This window comes from Canis lupus, chromosome 37 (assembly GCF_011100685.1).
Source record: "Canis lupus familiaris isolate Mischka breed German Shepherd chromosome 37, alternate assembly UU_Cfam_GSD_1.0, whole genome shotgun sequence".
NCBI classification, from domain to species: domain Eukaryota; kingdom Metazoa; phylum Chordata; class Mammalia; order Carnivora; family Canidae; genus Canis; species Canis lupus.
In genome coordinates, this window is record NC_049258.1 from 10,307,989 (window position 1) to 10,331,821 (window position 23,833).

Here is a 23,833-nt window from a genome sequence, read left to right on the forward strand (position 1 = left end):
AAGGCTTTCCCCCACTTTAGAAGATGTGAGATGGTGGCCTCCCAATCTCTAGCCCTGGAGCTGAAAGTTTGGGCCCCACTCCTCAGTGTGCCCTCAGGGAAAGGCAGTCAATCCCTCCTGTCACCCTGGTCCCCAACCACACTCCATGCTCACCCAGCCTGTGACTGAGCATTTTTATCTCAGGCACACAACCCCTTTTCGAGTCCCCAAACGCTGCAGACTCCTGTGATATGCTCCCCCAGTGCTCCTCCCAGGGGAGGAAGGGGGGTCTCGCTGGCTCTGCCATTTGCTGGGCCCCTGCTTAGAGAGCAGTGATGTCAACTGTGCGACGGGTCACAGCTTATGGCAACCCTGAAATGAGAGCCCAGTCTTGGGCTCGCTGATTGCAGCTGGCTTCCCCACTCAGACGCCTGGGAACTCTGCTGCCCTCAGGCACCCCCTGGTTTTCCTGAGATTCCGAGAATCCGGAGACCATACTGTCTCACCTAGGTTTCTGTCCTGCTTTGCCACCTAAATGCCATTCAGGGAAGGAGTCCCTCACGGGAGCAGACTTCTAAAAGTTCTGATTTTGCCCTCTGTTGCTCTATCACTTACTGGGAGCCAGCTGCTGGAGGCTCCGTCCTCCTGTCGTTTATCTTCCCATTATTGCCTCAGATACACTTCTCCACAGCTCCTATTTTGCAAAAAGGGGTCGCTTTTCTACTTGTAGAGTTGCAGCTATTCTTTCCTTAGATCTCTGGTTGAGTCCACAGGTGTTCTGAATGATTTAATAGCTATCTAGCTGAATTCCTGGGACCAACAAAACGAAGGTCTCCTACTCCCTCACCATCTTGCACTCTCTCCAGCATTTCTATTTTTAATTTGTTGAGGACCCTCTATACTGTTTTCCACAGTGGTTGTACCAATTTATATTCCAACCCACAAGAGGATTCCTTTTACTCCCCATCCTTGCCTGGACTTATTGTCTTTTTGATAATAGCCATTCTGACAAGTGTGAGGTGATATATCATTGTGATTTGCATTTCCTCTGAAATTGCATTGCATGGAGTGAAATAGTGGGAGAGGGGCAGAGGGAATATCATGTGGAATCTCAAGCAGGCCTAAGCAGGCATAGAGTCCCATAGGGGACTCAGTCTATGACCCTGAGATCATGACTTGAGTGGAAATCAGGAGTCATACACTTAACCTACTGAGCCCAGGCGCCACCTAATGTCTCAATTTGTAATTCCATGGGTACTTTGATTAGTGATGCTGAGAATCTTTTCAGAGTAAGAAAAATGCTAGATGATTTCACTTATATGTGGAATCCAAATAAACAAAACATGCAGAAACAGAAACAGATTCATAAATACAGAGAACAAACTGGTGTTTGCCAGACGGGTGGAGACAGGGTATGAGCGAAATAGAGGAGGGGGATTAAGAGGTACAAACTTCCAGTAATTAAACAAGTCATGGGATATAAAGTACAGCATAGGAAATATAGCCAGTAATATTGTGATAGCATTGTATGGTAACAGATGGTGACTACATTTCAGTGCTACACAGTGAGCACTGTGTAATGTATAGAATTGTGGAACCACTATATTGTGTATCTGAAACTAATATAACATTGTATGTCAGCTATAGCTCAATAATACATTTTTTTTTTAATGCTAAGAATGCTTCTGGGTTGTGCTGCTGCTAAGGTCTGAGACAGAAACTGTTTTAGAATTCAGGAGGAATGAGGGAAGCCTCAGTGGGTTAGAACAAAGGTAACTTGTGGAAAGCTCTCAACATGGATGCAGATTCATACATAATGAAATACTGTTTTCCAGTGGTGCTGAGCATCCATTTTTCTGCTTCTTCTAATGTTTTAATTTTTTTATTTAAAGATTTTTAATTTATTTTTTAGAGAGAGAGAGGGCTTGAGTGGGGGAGGGAGCAGAGGGAATGTCATGTGGAATCTCAAGCAGACCTGAGCTGGGCATAGAGTCCTATGGGGGACTCAGTCTTATGACCCTGAGATCATGACTTGAGTGGAAATCAGGAGTCACACACTTAACCTACTGAGCCACCCAGGCGCCCCCCCTAATGTTTCAACTTGTAATTCCATGGGTACTTATATATTGGAGTGGCACTTGCAACACCTGCAATTTATGGCTGAAGAATATTTTGCCATATGAATCCTGATTACCTTAAAATTTTTACATATGTATGTTTAGGTCTAGATGGAACATGAATGAAACATTGTGTTAATTCTTCACATTATTGTATAGAACTGTGTGGATCTAGAGATTCCCTTGAAAGACGTTTGAAATAGCTTTTTAAGTGGTAGTGAATAATGCAAAATTAAAATATTTTGTAAAATTTTCTGGCCCTTTGCTGTAATGTTTAAATGTACTGTGAAAATCTTGCTTTTAAATAACTTAGTGATTTTGCTAGAAGTCAAGAAAAATAAATTTTATGGAACACTTTTAAAAAATTATTTGACTTTTGTAAATTTTTCTCTAGTATCTCACATCATCTTTGGTGTGCTTTACTCACATTTTTTTTTTTTAAAAGAATAAAACACTTCATGCCTGCCAGTCAGCAGCTTTATTTTGTCATCTTTGCAAAACCTACACAGCAACATTTGTTCATTTGAAAATTCTGTGGCATTTTGGCCCTTATTTTATAAAAACTAATGAAAAATAAAACTTGAGACTAGCATAAGTCAAACTTAATATAGTAAAAACAGAGGTGGAAGTCCACAGAATGCCCCCAAATATTGCCCTTATCTCAAAGTTTTGGGACTTAAACACATCTATTGTTGTTCATCATTTGTGAAAGTAAACACAAAGATGTTGGGGATATCACTAAATCACTAAATTATCAAAGAAATTTAAAAAAATTATAAATCACCTTATATCAAAGAATTAGAGACGCATACTTCATTTCTAATAAAATGCTCATAATTTTAAATGGATATTGAATGGGGTTTTTAAAAAAATACAGTAATTAAATTGTAACAGGGAAAAGAGAACATCAAAGAACATTTTCTATTAGAATCCAACAATTTTCAAATTTAGTTTCTTAGAAATAGTTTCTCCCTCCCTCCCTCCCTCCCATTTTTATAAAGAGATGGAAGTTTACTGAATACACTGCAAGGGAGTGGCAGACAGGATAGTCAAGGAGTGACTGCCTGCAATGTGGTGAGAGGGTGGTGAGGGGCCACAGTTATAGGGCAGAGTGAGGGAGTATGGGGACTTAAAGAATTTTCTCTTTTTTGGTAATCTTAGGAATTGTGCCTGGTCACTTAGGGCCTATGGCTGTTTCAAGATGGGTTGCTTAATGAGCCTGTTTGCATTCAGCTAGGTGATCTCTGTGAGCCCTCTGCCTTGATCCAGTGTCCATTGCTCAACCTGTTGCTTAAAAGTGGCTTCTACATTCCCCCCCTGACAGGTTGATAATGACATATCTTTGGCAACTGGGGGCATGTTCCTGCTGAATCAGGGGCCTAGGGATGTCTCTACCTATGCGTCAACACTGGTCAGTCAGGAATTTAGAGGTAGAAATTATGAAACGCAGAGGCAACTGAATCCAAGGTAGACAACATATGTGAATTTCCTTGAGTAGCAAGGATAGCTGTTGGTTTGGAGTTATGGCAGCGAAGGACTCTTGGCACCAAGTGAAGAGACATCAGAAAAGACAGAGAAATAAGATCATTATTATGAAAAAGAGAAGCCTGAATAAAAGAACTTTGATAGTTGACCAAAATCTTCCTCCAGTCCAGGATTTAACCAATTAAAGGAGAGACAGAGATCATTTAAAGTGCCAATTTGAATATTCATGTCTTCTGGTAACCCTGTCAGATTTTTGTGGTAATCTGGAGTAACATAACATTCTGTTGTAATAAAGCAGAAGTTCCTCCTTGAGCCCCAGTCAGGTTATCAAAGGCCAGTTTTGGAGGGCCACCTTTTTTTTTTTTCTAAAGATTTATTTATTTATATGAGAGAGAGAGAGAGAGAGAGAGAGAGAGAGGCAAAGACACAGGCAGAGGGAGAAGCAGGCTCCATGCAGGGAGCTTGATGTGGGACTTGATCCTGGGACTCCAGGATCACGCCCTGGGCTGAAGGAGGCGCTAAACCAGTGAGCCACCCAGGCTGCCCGGAGGGCCACCTTTTGAATTTGTGGGTGACTGCATGTTGGGCTTAGAGGTGGACTGCTGTACACTTGGTTAAAGCCTCTATTCGCAATTTTATATCAATAGAGGCAGCTCCTGAGACAAATATGGCTACAGGATCAAACCATCAAGAAGCCCCCTTTGATGTCTAGCCTTAACAATGTCCTAATTATAAGCAAGTAGAGAAGACCTGTCCAGAGATATGGGCACCCCCAAGTGCATCATCCAATCCAATCATAAAGAAAGTGGGGCCATCCATTATCTCCACAAGTCCATAGCCAACCCTATGGAGTGCCCATGGGGTACATACATTTTGCCTCCTGGGGGAATTTTGTCATCTCAACTATATAAAAGTGGTCAAGGATAGTTAAGTTATACAATTATTGGAGAGTTCATCCCATTTTCCAGTAGTTCAAATAATCATATGCCCATAGGGTCCTGTTATTATCCCCACAGAATAACAAGCATGAAGACTGTCTATACATGAGCTATTGTGGGAATTTCTCTGAAGCTGACCTCAGGTTGTCTAGCTTTGTGAACAACAAATGTTTAAAGACAATCAGAACCAGAACTTAACATCTGCAGAGGCGTATTATTGAACCATAATTTCTTTCCCTTATTTCCCTAGGTGGCCAAATCAAGATTAATTCATTTGAAAAACAAGTCCAATTTTAACAAATGTAGCCTAATTATTATTTCTAAGGAGATCTATTGGCTTCATAAAGTCAACCTTAATTCCTTACAGCTGTCTCGTTATATAAGCCTATGGATGTCTCTCTCAAATATGGCAGTTCAGTCAAAACCTTGGTAATATAACCAATGTTTCCAATGGTGTCTTGTTACAAGAATAGATTCTCATTGAACTTATGCAAATAATTTTAATTGCTATTGAACAAAGACTACTCATTGAGAATTTCTGAATTTCAGAGGGTTCAGGTACCCATTTGTTTCAATCTTAGTTTATCCTAACCACATATAAAATTCTTTTCTAGAGCTTTCCCTTTACAGAGCTACAACTTTTTTACATTCAGATTTTGCCCTAAGTCTTTCCTGTCCACATACGTAGTCTCATTTTGGGACAAAATTACTTTCTTTTCCCCTCAACAAAAATGTATTCTCTTTCCTTATACCTTTTTGTTTCTTAAATATTTTATTTATTTATTTGATAGAGAATGAGAGTGAGAAAGTGAGAGCACAAGCAGGTGTAGCACTAGGCAGAGGGAGAGAGAGAAGCAGGTTCCCTACTGAACAGAGAGCCTGACGTGGGGTTTGATCCCAGGATTCTGGGATCATGACCTGAGCCAAAGGCAGATCTTAACTGACTAACCCACCCAGGGGTTATACTCCTCCTTATACGTTTCTTTTATGCCTCCTATTTTCCAACAGAATTGCTTTCCTTATTGTTTCCATCAGTCTTAATTACAAATAGCAAAATTTTAACTCCAAGAACCTTTATTTCCAGTGAAAACTAAGTAGTAACTAAGTAGTTGTGAACTACTATACCAAAATTCTTTAGATTGGCAAATTTATGAATACATTTAATAATTTTTAAGAACATTAAGTTTTCATAGTACAATCTTTCAACGAGGCACAAAGCATGTTTTCAAATAGACCCAAGTATTTTTAGTTTCTCTGCAATAAGAAGTCAAAAGCAGACAAGCTGGGGATCCCTGGGTGGCTCAGCGGTTTAGTGCCTGCCTTCAGCCCAGGGCGTGACCCGGGATTGAGTCCCACATCAGCTTCCTGCATGGAGCCAGCTTCTGCCTCTGCCTGTGTCTCTGCCTCTCCTCTCTGTCTCTCATGAATAAAATCTTAAAAAAAAGAAATTCTCATAATCCTCCCATGTTGAGTATCATTAAAAAAAAAAAAGGCAGACAAGCCTATGTTCATTAATCAATGCTTTAGGATTTCATCTTATTTGGAAATGACTTAGATACCCAATGAATTCAATCCAACTTATCATTTAACTCAGCAAAACCTCAAAGTTTCAGACTTGATAGCTATCTGCAGGGTCAGATGGCCATGAAACCTAGCAAGATACATTCTACAGTTTTTGAAGAGGTCAAGATTTGGGGACAATGCCATGAAGCCTTGCACATATGGGACTCCAGACCATTTGGAGGAATTCTGGCAATAGAGGTCAAGCTGGAAAATAATAAGGCTTCCATGAAAGGGCCATACCTCTTGATCTGGGGACTTCGTGCTGAAGCCAGGAAACATTACATTAAAAAAGAGACATTTTTCTCAGGACTTGGGCATCACATTTGTTCCATTTTAAAGAGAATATAGTCCAGGCAGCCCCAGTGGTGCAGCGGTTTGGCACTGCCTGCAGCCTGGAGTGTGATCCTGGAGACCAGGGATCGAGTCCCACATCGGGCTCCCTGCATGGGACCTGCTTCTCCCTCTGTCTGTGTCTCTGCCTCTCTCTCTCTCCTCTGTGTTTCTATGAATAAATAAATAAAATCTTAAAAAAAAAAAAAGAATATAGTCCAAGGATGAGTCCAAAGGAATAGAGGGGGTTTGTCCCATAGAGGGGAAGATGGGCTGCTGATTCCCAAAGGGGCATCCCACTAAAGGGAATGGAGCTTCGACTTGTGGTTGCAATTTTGGTCAGGGTATCCCAGTGACCTGAAAAAGAAATAGAGTTCATATGGGGTGACTGACTCTACTGGAGCATCCCACCAAGGAGAGGGTTGCAGCAAATTGCAATAGCAATCCCTGCTGGGTATCCTCTCAACAGGGAAAGCTGGACACTAGGTGGCCAGACTGGGTCAGGAAAAAGGAGGGGGAAGGATGCACCACTCAGAGGCATAGGAAGGTGTTTTGCCTGTAGATCAAGATGGCAGTTGGATCCATGGGAACAAAGGAAAAGTGGAGGGAGGGAGTTCCAAAAGCAGCACATTGGGAATGTAGACCTCAGAGGAGATAGAGTGGGAGAGGAGGGGAAAGGGATCCTTTGTCCTCACAGGTACCAGCATCCAGCCTGTTCACCTTCAGACCTTAAGACCACATCAGGGAGTTGCCTTGGCTAGAGATGGCCAGTTGTCTGAGGAGCCCTAGGGTTAAGAGCTGAAAAGAGAAGAGGGAGGGGAAGGGTCCCTTTGAAGGGCAAGAAGGAAAAATCCCTTACTCTTTCAGACAAGAGCAGTTCAGTCAGTTTCTCCTGGGGCTTTGGATCCTGTTTCCCAAATACTACAGTCAGTCTCCTGAGGGAAAGTCCCAAGAAATTCCTGGAGAATTTGGGAAGAGTCCCAGGCCAGCATAAGTCCCCATATAGGACACCAAATGCAGGGCACTCCAATTCGGTAAGGGTCAGCGGTGTGGGTGGTGAAAGAATTCACCAATGCAGAACAAAAGAGATAGAAGTTTATTGAATATACCACAAGGCTGCGGCAGGCAGGACAGCAAAGGGGAGAGTGCCAAAAATCATAATTTATAGGGAAAAAAATGCTTCACATTTTCTCCATCTTTTCAAATTAAAGCTCTGCAATGACTTCTTTGTTGCTCTTATTTTACTAAGGAAACAATATGGCGAATATAGACACTTCATTTATTCTGTTTTTAAAAAATATCTCAGAAAATACAATAAGATCTCTTTAGTACTGTTGGTTTGTTTTGTATTGGTTTGGCAAGTAGAGGTTGTTTTCTCTACCAAAACCAGCATAATGGAAAGGAAAGACTCAATGCAGGATAAGCTATGAAAAGAACTGGGACAAAAACACAGAAAGGCAAATAAACACTTAAGAAGATACTCATGTTTATTATCTGATTTACATTTGACAAAGCAAAGGGAGGTGCACGGAGAGCTGTTTGACAAAGCCAAGCCCTAGATATCACACAACAGTATTTCCCTGGCTGCACCAGAGGCCCCTGAAACACCACTCCTGGGCAGCCGTGCTCTGCAGTGAAACCACCCAGTTGTAGACACCATGGGGTCTACACTGCACTGGATACAGGCCTGTGGGCATCTGACATCAAAGCAGTGGACCATTAAGCACTTGAGAGCTCTAGTTCCAGATGTCAAAAGTCAGTGTTAGTAACCAACGAGTACTAATTATGTACTAGAATGGTCAGAAAAAAATAACAGACTTTGAATACTGTATAAAATACCCCTTTAAAGAGAATCAGCTCTTGTCGTGAACTCTTTATTTCCTCCCTTTGCCAAAGTCTGTTCATTCATGTCAAATCAAGGACATAAAGTATAAAACTTTTTAAAAAACTACTTAACGATGGTCATGAAATTCTCCCTAAGACCCATGCCTAAGGCTATTTACATAAGATTTGGGATCATCATAATTCAGGAAAACTTTTCATTCTGAGCTCACAAAGGTATCCCTCCTATAGATAGTAGGATACTCAGAAATACCTGAGGTATAATCACTGAGAACCCTCCTGAAGGAGAAAAAAAAAGATTGGAGTTTCCCATACTGGCATAAAAGTACATACACAGTTGATATTGAAAAATTAAAATGCGACAGGACTAAAAAGTATAACAGATAAACGGAGGAGAAACTTCTACGAAGCTTCAGGTCTTCTCACTATACTTTGCACAGCTTTGTTAGAACAGAGATTCTCAGGCTATACCAAAAATGATTTTAGGTGGCATCTTTAAAAATAGCAAAACCCAATTTCAAAAACGGATTCATTTCTAGAGACAAGAATGCACCAGTATACAATCATTATGTTTCTGGTAGAATAGTAACATCAATTTAATTTTCAAAAACTTAAGTCTGGTTTTCTTTAATTAGATGTGCTTATTTGGCTGTGAATATGCCTTCACCCTGCTTCCAAAATGATCACTTTAGCATCAGTTATTTTAAAAAGTATACTAATTGTATGGAACACTCCAAAATCTAGCTTAGTTCATAGCTATTTATATAAGATACACAAATCTGATAATTTAACACTTTGTACTACACTCTCTGGCCCTATATTTTCCTACTTCCTGATGTTTCTTGGAAACTGGCAACAGGAAGATTACCTTCTTAGAGAATAAATAAAAAGCTTTAAGAATCAGCTAAAATAAGCACCCCAGAGTTACTTAAGAAAGTAGAAACTCAGATACCATTTTTTAAAAAGTGAGTTGGGAATATTCTGGAAATTTCAACATCTTTAAACAAAGAATTCTTCTAATGAGTGCCTACCACATTCAGGGACACTTACATTCACTTATGGACCTGCTGGAATCCTTTCTGAACATGTTATGTGTGAGGTCCGCTGACTTCAGCATGACTGACAGAAGGGGAGAAGACACTATCACTTTTTTTGTTTTTAAGAAATTAGAAAAGTTTTATTAAGGTTCTAAAAAGCATGGTATACTCACACATTCTTACTACTGCATGCATGTTGGTTTTTCTACCTTTTGACACATAGCTCTTCATATAGGAGAGGCACCGTAGAGGGGAAAGGAAGGAGCCTCTTCAGCCATCAGAACAGGTACATCAATGGGAATCAAAGGAGCAAGACTCTTACCAAGAATTCTTCAGAAAACTGCCTTTCAGTTAAGTCAGAAGAAAGGAGCAAAACACTTGAAAATTAAGCTCCAAAAAGATCAAGTAATATGCCTCCCATTAAAAAAAAAAAAAAAGTAATTATCTTCCTCCCTCATCTCTTCTCCATCATGCCTTTCATATACTGGCATTTTTTTCTGAACTGTCCTGTGTAGAGAAAGCCATGTCATTTCATGAAGAACAGACCTTGTTCAGCAACACTTGGAAAACAGATCTGTTTCCTCCCAATTCACAGCCTTGTGTCACACTGCTGAATGCTGAAACCTAATCCATGAGTTTCACTTTGCCATTTCACAGAATTTGTAAAAAAAAGAAAAAAAAAAGGAATCCCAGGAAAAAAGCAAAAGCTTTGACTTTCCCGTTTTCCCATTAAAAAGTTCATTCTCTAATTCTATATACATCAAGAAAAAGGCAGTGACATTTAAAAAAACCACAATCTCAAAGCAAGCACCTGGGTTTTACTTTAGCTTATAATAATTTAATAAGCCTGAGAATTTTTGTGCAAATACATGTCATCTTCAATGAAAAATATGCATAGCACTTTGGAAAAAGTTTAGTTGCAACTAACTTTCCTTACAAAAAAAACATACAGACATAAATACACAACATTCCCTAATTCCTACTGATTGCACTTCTGGTTTAACCCCTTCCAGCCTCCAAGGAAATTTGAAAGACAAGTAATTGTGTTCATATGCCTTGGCCACTATACTTATCTAAAAGAAATATTCTGAAAACAAGTTTCCTTGGTTCCAACCTACCCATATTTTCCTTCTTAAAGTAAATCCTTCCTACCCGACCCCCTGCCTCCAATTCATGTTGTATTTTTTTGGAGGTATTGTATAAAAATACAAATTTAAAAATGAACTTTTATTAATCACAAATACAAAAGGAATTTGGGTGGTGTCTGGGCCCCTACTGGCTCAAAGGCTTGAAAACAGAAAACAAAAAGGGAGTTTCCACTATTTTGATTTTATGAAAAAGATAAAATTCCTTATTTGCTAATGCTGTGTACATACCATTTGATGGATATGTAATTTAAACAGACATTATTATCAGGGTAAAACATAAAACTATCTCATTTGTCTCAGTAACAGACTGGGCTTAGCCCAGCAGCTCTGCTTTTTATAGGCAATGGTCAAAGCTGCTCCCTTTCTCTTCCCATCCCCTAACCTGGGTTCTTCCTGCTTTTGCTTACTAGAAATAAATATGCTAGCAGGTTCAGTATATCTGGTATATTTTGATATTACTGAATTTATTGTCCAGTAACTTTTTATTCTCAAGATAGGAACACTCAACTGAATGAGTGAATTAAACCTTTCTTCCTTTTCTGCCTCCAAACACTCATGACCCATTCATTTATACTTTCAATTTATTAAACCTTATTCATTGGAGCCTCATCCCAATTCTGTTTCCATTCTTCCACTTTCCCCTTTCCACATTCACAACCCGTCTACAACATTCCTTGTCTCTCAGTCAGACCACACTATATGTATCAGTGCAAATCTATCCTTCATGTGCTAATTTAAGAGGCCACTTAACTGCTGAACCTCAGTTTTCCTTCAGGATATCCATTTTCGGTGAAGTTGTGCAAACTGGAGTGCCAAAGCTACCCATCATGACTGGAAGACTCTGATTCCTCCTCAGTCCACTCAATAAATTGCTACCTGAATTTAAGTAAACAGCAGAGTCTGGTCTTTGAAGACCAACTTCTGCTTCTTGGCTTCTTCCATTTTCCTGTGCATCAGGGGTCTTGATCACTCTGGCTATCCCCAGTCGCTTCAGCCTGTCCACTAAGTTCATCTTCAACTGGCCAATGTCAGGAGGGTTCCGTGTAGGTCTTAAACCATACATCTCCTGGAGGAATGTTTCCGCTGGTCGAGAGGCCAAAAAATTTTCAGAGAGATGCACTCGAGGCTCAAAGGGCAAAGGAGAAGGGCAAGGTGAGTGAGATGGTGAATTCGGTGGTGTGGAAGGAATAGCCAGGGCTTTAGGGATAGGCTGGAGAAGGGGGTTCTCTGAAACTGGGCTGTGATACACTTTAGCAGAAATGCCGCGCTCTTGTAGAAGTTTGGCCAAGCTCATGGTGCTACTGAAGGTTATAGTGGAATCTCGTCGATTGGTAACAGATTCACCAATGCTGAGTCTATAGGACATAGCAGGAGAATTCACCGCCGTGTTTGATGAACTGCTACCACTACTTCCACAGGATAATGAAGGGAACCCAGAGCTTTGAAACAAAGAAAAAAGAAAGAGAGAGAGAGAGAAAGAAAGGAAGGAAGGAAGGAAGGAAGGAAGGAAGGAAGGAAGGAAGGAAGGAAGGAAGGAAGAAAAGGAGAGTGTTTAAAAATAAAAAGTAATTTACAAGTCAGCATTTAAAGTAATTACATTAGCTATCTGTAGTAAATATAGAATAAGAGGCAATACATCAGTAATTGAACTCTGTAGAAAGATTTGAAGATTAAGAATTTTGATATGTTACTTGAATGACTGGTTAATTGCAATTTGTAACTAAGTTACTAACTCATTGAAACATACTCCTTTTCATAGGATATGAAAAAGTTTACTCTTAGATAACTTTATTCCTAAATTTTAACTCAAAATATGTATCTTTGGGAATACAACTAAATTTTATGATAGAAATTAAAGACAGTAACCTTCAGAAATTTTTATATATTCATTCCATATAGTGAAATACACCAGAGTGAAACAACCCATGAGTAAATAATTGTCCGTCTTAGAAAATACAATCTTTTATATTAAACCTAAGATGCTCTTCTAAGAGCTCTTCTTCTTTTAATCTTACAATTTTATATTTCTAAGAACTCACAAAAGTTGAAATTGTTAAATTTCCATTTTCAAGAATGTTAATTCCAAACAATAGTAGTATAAGGATACCTATGAAACAAATTTTTCTTAACCTTGACTTTGAACATATGTTTCTGGGAAAACAAAAATAATTAAAAGCTTTGACAACTATTGGAAATTTCTTATTCTATTTTGTTAGAAAGAAAAAAAAAACCCTAAGAAATCGTGTACTCAAGGAAATGGTGACAGAATGAAGGGACTTCCTTAGCTAATTTCCCTCCCTTGAGAAAATGTTACCAGTATTTAATAGATAAACTATCACTTTAACAAAATACTCAGATAACAAAATTCTTAGTGATTTTAAACAGTTATTATTAAAACTAATCATCTGTTAATAAACAAATTTTCTAAAGTACCAACTGGTATGAAAGAAAGAAACTACAAACAAGTTTGACTCCTTGGTTATACAAGTCCAACTAAGAACCTCTAATTGGATGCAGTCTATAGACTATTCTCCCAGTTTCCCACCTCCCTGGTTCTACTTTACCATAGAACTGCCTGTCCTTTCTCTCAAACTGTACACCTCATATGATGGTATTATCTTGTACTGAGAATCCTCCCAAGAACCCATTTTATAAAACTTGTTATCTTACTGACTATAAGAACAATGTAGAAAAATTGCAGATATGCGTGCTCATCACAGACTTTATGGAGATCTTTATTGGATGAAATGTAAATGCTTCCCTAAATAATTGATTTGCTCTTATATACATTGAATTATAGTCTTATTTCCCTCCACACTGGCAGCTAGAAAGATAACAAGTATTTGCATCCTTGTTTTTTTCTATTTTATATCCTTCATATGCTTCATTTTCCTTTTCTACTTGTAGTTAACATTATCTCAATGCTCTAAGTACCTTTGAAAACTACCTTAGATTCTTTTGGGAAGTGGTAGGACAGAAATAGCAGCAATGTGGCTTAATAAGAACCCTCACCTATGTGTTAGAATATGCATGTTCTAGCTTGTGTAGTGAATACTTTGGCCTTGCCCAGAGGGTTCTGGCCTTTGCCCTCAGCTGCCGGGAGGTAATCTATGCCATGTCTGACATGTTTGTTTAGGATGTGTCTTTGTTTAGGATGAAGGCTGGCCATACTAGGTGAGTCTGGCTACACCTAATAGTTTTAGGATGAAGGTTAGCCATGCCAGAGGACAACTCATGTGATTTAGGCTAGGGCCTTTAGGTTAGTGAACCTGGAGGTGAGCTCAACTAATGTGGGTGATAAATCAATCATCATGACTATGCACTGAAACTTCACTAAAAAATCTGGACACTGAGGCTTACATGAGCTTCCCTAGTGGGCAATACTCTGCATATGCCATCACACAACAATGCTAGGAAAGTATTAAATACTAAGGACAAGGAAAACTTTTCATGTGGAACCCTCCCCAGACCTCTGACTTATGTCTCTTCCTTTGACTAATTTTAACCTGTATCCATTCCCTGTAATAAACAGCAATCATGAGCCTAATAGCTTTTGGTGAGTTCTGTGAATCTTTCCAGCAAATTATCAAACCAGAGAGTGGTTTTGGGAACCTCCAGTGAGGGCAGTCTTGTGCTGAGGACTGGTCCCCCAGATCTTGTAGTTTAGCTTACTCTGGGTATAGTTGCAGCTGGGTCATTAACTGGCCTTTGGACCGGTTACCTAAACTATCTATGCCTTAGTTTTTTACTTACACAATACATACTCACTTGCCCTGCCAACTTCAAAGAGTTAAAATGATCAAAGGAGAAGATACAATGTGAAAATATCCTAAAGACAAATGAAAATATCCTAAAGACATTAATTAAAATTCTGGGAGTTAAAATAAAGTAATTTTTAAAATAAATTCATGAAAACATAGTTAAGGAATCAAGCTTTAGGCCTCAAATTGCCCAGACCCCTTACCTGGGGGTAACCTGAGTGATATCAGAAGGATGCAATATCCTACAGGTGGTGAAGGTGAATGTCGAGTTTGTGCATGACAGACATTTGCCTGGGTTTGAGGTTGCAACTGAAGTAGAGATTTTAATGGAATCAAACAAAATTGAAAGACTAGGTTAATAATGCAAAACATTCATCACTATTAATTAAGCATTAGTCAAGGTTCTCTTGCACAAAAATCACCAAATATGGAAATGAAATATACATAAATATCATATTAGTATCAACTGGCTAGTATAGAGCTGAATCCTTCAATACTTTAAAATTATAATTCAAAAGGATTGAAAATAGCTTAGAAATAAGAGAAATATATATTCTGAAAAAATACAAACACCCCCACACAAGATCTAGTCTTCTAGATCTTGTTTCTAGCCAAACTATCTACTTCAATGGTTTTCAAAGTGTGGTTTGCAGATCTTGTGGGAATCCATAGGTTATAGGTCAAAATTACTTTTATAGCAATGCCAAGATGCTATTTGCTTTTTTGACTGGGTTGGCATTTGCACTGCTGGTGCAAAAGCAATGATGAGCAAAACTGCTGACTCCTTAGCAAAAATCTATAAGCTATATCAAGCTATGCTAATATTCCTCACTGTTGTCCACCCACAATAGTAAAAAAAGAAAAGAAAAAGAAAAAAAAAAAGCCGGATTCACATAAGGATGTCCTTGATGAAGCAGTAAAAACTACTTATTAAATCTTGACTCTATATTTTAATATTCTGTGTGGTTAAATGGGAAGTAAGCATTAAGTATTCTGCTGCATGCCAAGACACAATGGTTATCTAAAGGAAAAGCACATGGGCAACTGAATTGAAATTTTTTCATGGAACACCATTTTTACTTGAAAGAACAACTAACAAATTACAGTTATTCAGACTTGGCTATCTGGCAGAAATTTTCTTGGAAATGAAGGTAGTGAGCCTATCTCTTCAATAAAAATAGCTTACAAGATTTGCTGTCAGTGACAAAATTTTATCTTTCAAGTGAAAATTAGAGTTTTGGAGAACTCATACCCACCCTTGAGAGCTTTAAAGCTTTCTAATACTAAAAAGACTTAACTGATGAGATACATGGTGATATTAATGTAATTTTAATATATTATACAATGAAATATGTTAACATTTCGAAGATATGCATTACTCAGTGAACCACTATTTTCCAAATGACCAGTGCATGATGTTACAAAATCATGCTTGGGTAAAAGATGCATTCAAAGTGTAAATAGACCAAAACATTTTGTAACTAAGTATGACAAGTTCACTGATAGGTTTGGATTCCATATTGCTCTATAAAGCTTAAAGAAGCTATCACTTATCAAGTTTTGGTATAATATCAAAGAATTATCCACAAATACCTGAAGAGGCTATTAAAATACTCTCTCCTTTTACAACTACACACCTGTGTGAGCCTGCATTTTCTTCATACTCTTCAGACAAAAAACCATATTATAATAGACTGAATGTAGAAGCTATATGAAAATCCAGCCATCTTCTCTTAAGCCTTAAGTGAGAGACTTGCAAAATTGTAAAAACAAAACCATTCTATTCATTACTTAAATAGCTATTTTTCATAAAACATAGTGTTAGCATGTAATTATTATTTTTAAATGAGTTTATAAATATTTTGATAATTTCTCAGTTTTGATTTCTAATATGGTAAATAGCAATAGATATAACCCACCAAGACAAGCTGTCTGTGATTCTCAATGATTTTTAAGGGTATAAAAAGATCCTGAGCCCAAAAGGCTTACGAACCACTGTCACCACAGATATTAATTTTCTTCAACTCAGGACTGAGTGCATTCAAGTTAAATTTAAAAGGAGGCTGTCAAGTTGCCATACTGTAAGTCAGAATACAGAATTATTAGACTACACTCCACTAAGCACTGTTCTTACCTGTAACTGGACCACTAGCTGAAGTAATAGCTGGAAGGAAAATTCCTGTTACTGGCTTGGATACTGAAGGTTTCTGTTCCACTTGAAAAGTGATACCTTCCTCTTCATCCTCTTCTAAATCCGAGAGGTGATAGATGGCATCCCTGGGCAACTGGGTAAAGCCTTTAGTGATGACACCTGGTCGTGGGTCAAGAATGGTTCCTAAATTTGGTTGAGCAAGCTGCTGCCAGTGGTGCAAAGTTTGTGATCCTGAATGTGCAAGACCAAAAACAAAACAAAACCCATAAAGCATATTTTAAATTTCCCACAAATATTCAATCTTGAAACAGAGGCTAAAATTATATGTATAAAAAAGTAAGGATAATAATAAAAGGACTATATGTGTAAAAAAATAAGGATAAAATTACTTAGTCTTAATATTTTGGTAAAATTTTATAAAGTTCTTTGTGGAAGACTGACAAGATGTTAAAGGTATGAATGATAATCTTTCTGTTTCAAAAGTAAAGTTTACAAAGGACATCTATTCTTCCCTATGCTCATGACTCTCCTTTCCCTAGGCTCTCCAGGGAGAATAGGAACATGAAGGAGATGCTAAAAGGAGGATATATCCCCATGGTTTCTAAGAATCATGGTGAATGACCATCCCAAGCACCCGCACCAGATGCAATATCTAATTATGTCACTACAGACATTTCACCCTAAAGGGGGCAACTCTGACAAATACCTGCACTGATCATTAATGAATGAAACTAACTTGTATAACCCTTGAGTTTGAAGGGTCCTTCTATATTACCTACTCAAAATTTTGTCTACTATATGTAGACTCTTTTATGATAATAACAGAATCATTTCAAGGTAATCAATATTCCATAAAATAAATTTATTTTAAATTCAAGTTCTACCTTGGGGGGAAAGAAACAACAACAAAAAACACAACAACAACAAAAAACCCAACCCAGACACACATGACACACATACCTCTAAGTAAATGACACTTCCTGGTAAAGAAGTCTTTTTTGAAAAGAAAGGTAGAGATGAAGCATTACATCCATATTATTTTTTTAAATTTATCTACCAATATTCCATTTATTTTACCATGAAAACTGCTGTTGATGATATTTCTTAGCTAAGGATAAGAAAAGATGTTCCTCTTCCCTCACATTTATATTAAAAAAAAAATACTGATGGCTGATGACTTGGAGAATGCAGATCTCTTCACTCTTTTTCCACAAAGTACTATAACAGACTGTCATACAAATGAGGTTTAAGGGTAATAAAGGTATCTCCTGCACATAGCCCTCTTATAATACAAAGTTCAATTCCAGGAAAAGGAAAGGCTAAAATGAGCAACATGGCTTAAGAATGATTACCTTCAAGAGGCTTGACAATCTGTAATTTTTCAGGCATAAAACCTCGAAGGCAAGTGGCACTGCTGAGGTCTGTGATCTCTGACTGGTCGGTGCAGAGAGAAGCAAGGCTCTCTGTGGGGGTGCCACAGCCACTAATCCCTTCTTTCTGGTCAGCCAGAACCTGGATCTTCCGCTCCCATTCTTCAGCAAAGAACTGCTTCTCACTTAAGTAGTTCTGTCGCCGCAGACTAAGGCGATGCAGTGCTGTAGCCAAATCACTATCTCCAGAAGGTCCTGCTTGACTCACCTTCTGAACGTTCCTACGGGAAAATCATTCACTGACTAGATCTGTAAGGGCAATAAACACAACCTAGACTTCTCTTTTCTACAATGGTGAATGTTCAACAGACTGATCTTAAAATCATAGTGTTTTTTCTTAGATATCAAGAATACAGAAATAATAACAATATCACTAATACTATACATCATTTTTTACTCATTTCAAGCAACTTCAGACAAGCAAAAATATACTTATGTTTACTAACTTTTCTATTTCAGTTAATTTTTATAGTGAAGTATAATTAACATACGATGTTATATTAGTTTCAGGTATACAACATACTGATTTGAGAACTAATAAACATTACTCAATGCTCACCATGGTAAGTGTAGTCAGTTTATGAAACTACAGATACGACTATCTATAAATTGAATTTAAGTAGCCAGAAAAATAAATGTTGTCATATAGCACTGAATCTGTAATACCAATTGATTGCAAGAGGTATTATTATTTTATTTTATGTGCTACTAAGGAAGAAAATAAAAATGCTACCCATTAAATTATGATATGCCATTAACTACAAAACATAAATGATTTCAAAAATATTAAAATGTGAAATAATTTGCTTTGTGCCATGGGATCCTCTATGAATATTGTAGAACACATATATATATATATATGTGTGTGTGTGTGTGTGTTCTACAACATATATATATAAAAACCCAAGATTTGTAAATACTACATTTTCATAGTCCTGTGAACACACTTGTTCACTTTTCAGTATTTTTGAAATTGGAGGTTTCTTCGATTGATATCAAAAGAAAGAGCAGCAAGTCAAGCTGTAGCTGCTCCTGGCTACTGTATGTGAATTCACAAAGATCTGTTTGTTGATCTTCGTCTACAGTAATTGTGTACAATGACATAGTAATGACACAGAAAGCTACTATGGGTGCTAATTCAAATACAACAGAAAACCCAGGGTGATAGATCCTTTTCTTTCTTTGTTTTTTCCTTTTTAGAAACACAAAAATTTTTATTTTTGAACCAAACAAATTGCATCCATGCACCAATTCTGTAGTTCACAGAAATGTGACAATACCCTCCTGTGAAGTGACCATGGGCAAGCTACAGAATGATTTAAGCCTCACTTTCCTCAACTATAAATTGAGAAGATCTAGTACCTACACTATGGGGTTGGTGTTGACAGGATTAACAAGATTTAGCTCCTAGTCCACAATTAGTGTTCACTAATGGTAAGAACACCACCACTACTACCATTGATAATAGCTAATACTTATTGGATATTTGGTATGTTCTAGGATAGATTTCTGCATTAGGAAAGATTCCTCTCAGATGCCAAACATTTACCTTTCAAAAGTCTTCAGCTGACTTTCCAGTAATGCTGTTTAACTCTAGTTATATGTAATTCAGTAAGATGAATTAATGAAAACTGGAAAAAAATCTAAATTTAAACAAATATGAAGAGCAACTTACTTTTTCTCAATAGGTATTCAAGTTTACCATTTATCCTAAAGGCACCAAAGCAGTTGAGATTATGAGCATGGGTTATGAGAAAGTGTTATCTGATGCTATGTATAACTGCCAATGACCTAACAGATTCAAACAAATTTGACTTAGACCATAAAGATTTAGACACAAACTTTACCATACTAAAGAAGAAAGTAGTAAAGAATTTTATAGGTCAGTGTAAGTTCCATTTTGAATACACTTAATTAAATATAGCCTTTTCACTCTAAAAATTTTTATGAAGTCAATGATCTATCTTACAAATAATGCTATAGGGCATCATTACTGAATGAAAACTGACAGTTCCAGAACTTCCTTGGAATGGCACAGAACAATACTTGGAATATAAGTATGTGAATCTGGTATGTTAATGCCATACAAAATATAGAATCACTGCCATGATCTATATTTCTTACTCTGAAACCTCTTCTGAGTTGCTCCCCTGATTCAGGAGTGTTTTTTCCTCTGTTTGTTGTAATCCAGACTCAAAAGGTTTTGCTGTCATGATGACACTTGAACGGTTGGACCCAGGAATAGGTAGCAGAGCTGGGAATGGGATAGAGCGGCCCCGTGTGTCATTGGCAACCTTGACAGTATCAAATATTCGTTTCTGTTGGGCTCTGTCAAAAAAGAAATGTTCATTATTGCACTGCCTACCACTGGAGTGCTTTAGAAGAGACACATATGTACAATTTATTAAAAAATAGCAGCGGTTTAGTGCCTGCCTTTGGCCCAGGGCGCGATCCTGGAGACCCGGGATCGAATCCCACGTCGGGCTCCCGGTGCATGGAGCCTGCTTCTCCCTCTGCCTATGTCTCTGCCTCTCTCCCTCTCTCTTTGTGTGTGTGACTATCATAAATAAATAAAAATTAAAAAAAAAAATAAAGCCACTGGGGATCCCTGGGTGGCTCAGCAGTTTAGTGCCTGCCTTTGGTCCAGGGCATGATCCTGGAGTCCCGGGATTGAGTCCCACGTCAGGCTCCCAGCATGGAGCCTGCTTCTCCCTCTGCCTGTGTCTCTGCCTCTCTCTCTCTCTCTCACTCTGTGTCTTTCATGAATAAATAAATAAAATCTTTTTTTTTTTTTTAAAGTGCTGAAGGCAGGCACTTAACCGCTGAGTCACCCAGGGATCCCAATAAATAAAATCTTTTAAAAAAAAATAAATAAATAAAGCCACCTTGACTATCCTCTAAAGTTTAGGAGAAATTATTAGAAAATAAACTTCAGAACAAGTGAGTGCTCTTACAAATGTGAGCACTCTAAAAAACCCTGAATACTAAGCAGATTTACAACTGAATCTCAAAATACCTATCCCTTAGGGCTGTGGCTTTTTAAAAATTTCATCCCAATGCTTGGGTAATAATACATGTGATTTGTACTTACTTTTGTTTAAAGAGAGAAGATTCCTCATCCAAACTCAACTTTTTACGCATGGTCCCCTCGATCTCAGCTGCCAGAGATTCCTAAGAAAAAGAATTTGATATTCCTATACTGATTATGTAAGAAGCCTGTTAGAAGAAATGAATTATCCTTAAATTAATTGAGTCTCCAGAGTCCAGTACTTTTGGTGTTATAATAAAAGAAAGCACAAGAAAACTGTCACAGGCCAAAATGCAAGGAAAAAAAGAGATATTCTGGAAATCTAACTTTTAACAAGAACCAATTTTTTTTATCATGATATATTTCACAGAACAGTGGAAAAAACCAACATGATAAATAGAAACTATTACATATGGAGACACAAAAAACAAAAGGTCTGAAAGGCTATAAACCAAGATGCCAATAATAATTCTCTCGAGGTCAGGATCTGATGGTATTTCATAATTTCTTTTTGCTTCTTTTAATTTCTAACTCTTCTACAAATAAATACATATAGCTTTTATAATATAGAAAAATCATTAAAGGAAAAGTAAGCAGGTTTCCCTTTTCCCCAGTCAGAGATGAGGATTTAATCTAGCATGGGTGCCATGCTCAGTGAAGCTGAGCAGACAATGACTAGAATTGGAGGTACTGGTGTGAACTCATATTTTTAAATATATATATAGAGAGATTAACATAAATATGGACGGAAACATAGATATTGATGTGTTTGGGTGTGTGTACGAACACACACATATCTTCTAGCTCTATTTGCTGAGAGGGCCTAGATGAAAAAACACTCTAGTGGCAATGGATATACGGGACCCAAGTCTTGAATTCTAAGTATCATTCCTCATTAAAACTAACCAGACCTCCCTGGAGAAACGGCTGATTCCAGGACTGGGACAGGAAAAGCCAAGATGAGTTTGGAGGAGATCCCACTGGCCATATCTGGTTCAATTTAAGTATCAAAATATAAAATAGTAATAATGTATTATAATCCACTGACTAAAATGAGGCAGAAATGGGGCTTCTCGGTGGCTAAGTTGGTTATGTACCTGATTCTTGATTTTGACTCAGGTTACAATCTCAGGGTTGTGAGATCAAGCTCCGTGTCAGGCTTCATGCTGGGTGTGGAGTCTGCTAAAGATTCTCCCTCTCTACCCTGCCTGCCCTTCAATAAATGAATGAATGGGTGAATGAATGAATGAGTGAATGAATGAAGCAGAAAGGCTCTGACAAAACAATGTCAATTAACAAATGTTGAAAAAATTATGGAATTAGAAAATCACCATTTGGCAATCCTCATAGTAATAAATGAGCCAAATATGAACCATTATGGAATGTTAAAACTAGTGGATAAAAGTTTGCTAAGAAAAACAGGATATTTAAATAGTCTCAAAGTATAGTATCTTTCCACAAAATAGTAACTTGGACCACTTGTCTAAGGTAGCATCTGCCAATTTTCATTATTGCAAAATTAATAACATTAATTTAATTATCAACACTGATTAACTTTAGAGTGGGAAAAGTTGGCAGATATACTGTAACCTAGTTATTAAAGTTAATTAACATCATCAGTAAAGGGATAAATAGACAATGTGAGCCTCCTGATCCAGTGTACTGAGAAGAACATGGCATTATTTCTGCCAAAAATACACTGCCTGAATCTAATCCTGAGGAAACATCAGATAAACCCAAATTGAGGACATTCTACAAAGGTCATGAAAGGCAAGCAAACAACCAAATGCAATATATCCTTCAAAGGACATGGTTGGGACAAGTGGCAAAATTTAAATGAGCTCTGTGGATGAGACAGTATAGTATATATATGATAATTTCTTGACTTTGATGACTTTGATGGTTCTAGTGTGGTTAAATAGAGAGTTCTTATTTTTGGTAGATATACACTGAAGTAGTAGAAGTTAATAGGGTATATCTGTAACTTATTGTGAAATGGTCCAGAAAAAAAACAAAAGAATGATATGGCCAATGTAATTAAATATTAAAAACTGATAAATATAGGTGAAGAATATATGAGAGTTTTTGTACTATTGTTGCAATATTACCCTAAGTTTAAAATTATTTCAAAATAAAAAGTTAAAATACAAAAATCCTGCTCCCATGCTTTTCAAAAAAATCTACTAAAATTTATAGTTTGTCTTTTAAAAATTTCATAGGATTGCTTATAAGTACTTATGAACCAGATTGTTAAAATAATTCTTTGAACCAATATTACAGATTCTGGCATAAACTCACAAGTTTTCATTAATTTCTTTAATTCAAAAAATACTATATATTGATGAATTACACAAACATGAATCCTGCTCTCATGGCACTTATTCTCTAGGTGGAATTAAATATATCAAGAAACTCAAGATCTATTGAAAGAGGTTTTAGATGTTCAGAGTTCTATTTGAATAAGTAGTATGTGGTGGGCCTAGGGTAAGGATGCTTACCCAAGTTTAAGCAGCTCTATGGTATATAGACCTGAACCTAATTTCCTTAGGGTTCATCTCATATATTAACAATAAACCTGGAAGGTCATCTGTTAGAAGAAAGGTTGCAGTAAATAAGAGTATTAAGATAGAGGTAAATATGTAAATCAAGGCCTAAATCAATAAATGAATTCCAGAAACAAGGACAAACCACGCTAACTCTTCTCAAGATACTTTACACCACCAGAAATCATATCACTCTCAGAACAATCTAATCTTAAGCAAGTTTCCTTAAACAAGTAATAGATTTTCCAGAAAAACTCACCCCAGAAAAAGCTCCATATGACTGTGAAAGGTAAAGATGAGCAGAAGGGCCAGATCTACTTCGAAGTTCCTTTATTTCTTCTTGAGATTCATGCAACATTCCCAGACATTCCATATTCCTGTCTTGTAACTCATGCAGCTGAAAAAAAGGATGATAATTAGTTATATTCTCAAAATGACAATGGGGAAAATAAACCCCATCGGGATAAGTATTAATTTTAT

General features: G+C 37.4%; 1 protein-coding gene across 2 annotated transcripts in view; it reads right to left on the bottom strand.

The window, feature by feature from the left end:
- Nucleotides 1-7,876: 7,876 nt before the first annotated feature.
- Nucleotides 7,877-23,833, bottom strand: part of TRAK2 (trafficking kinesin protein 2) — a 63,431-nt gene continuing 47,474 nt past the window's right edge. For both annotated transcript variants that reach the window (XM_038585355.1, XM_038585356.1), the window contains 7 exons: nucleotides 23,613-23,750; nucleotides 20,874-20,953; nucleotides 19,907-20,110; nucleotides 17,705-18,003; nucleotides 16,335-16,583; nucleotides 14,404-14,509; nucleotides 7,877-11,878 (listed from right to left, as the gene is read on the bottom strand). In XM_038585355.1, the coding sequence (XP_038441283.1) occupies nucleotides 11,200-11,878; nucleotides 14,404-14,509; nucleotides 16,335-16,583; nucleotides 17,705-18,003; nucleotides 19,907-20,110; nucleotides 20,874-20,953; nucleotides 23,613-23,750 (1,755 nt within the window). In that variant the 3' untranslated portion in view covers nucleotides 7,877-11,199. The remainder of the gene's footprint in view (nucleotides 11,879-14,403; nucleotides 14,510-16,334; nucleotides 16,584-17,704; nucleotides 18,004-19,906; nucleotides 20,111-20,873; nucleotides 20,954-23,612; nucleotides 23,751-23,833) is intronic.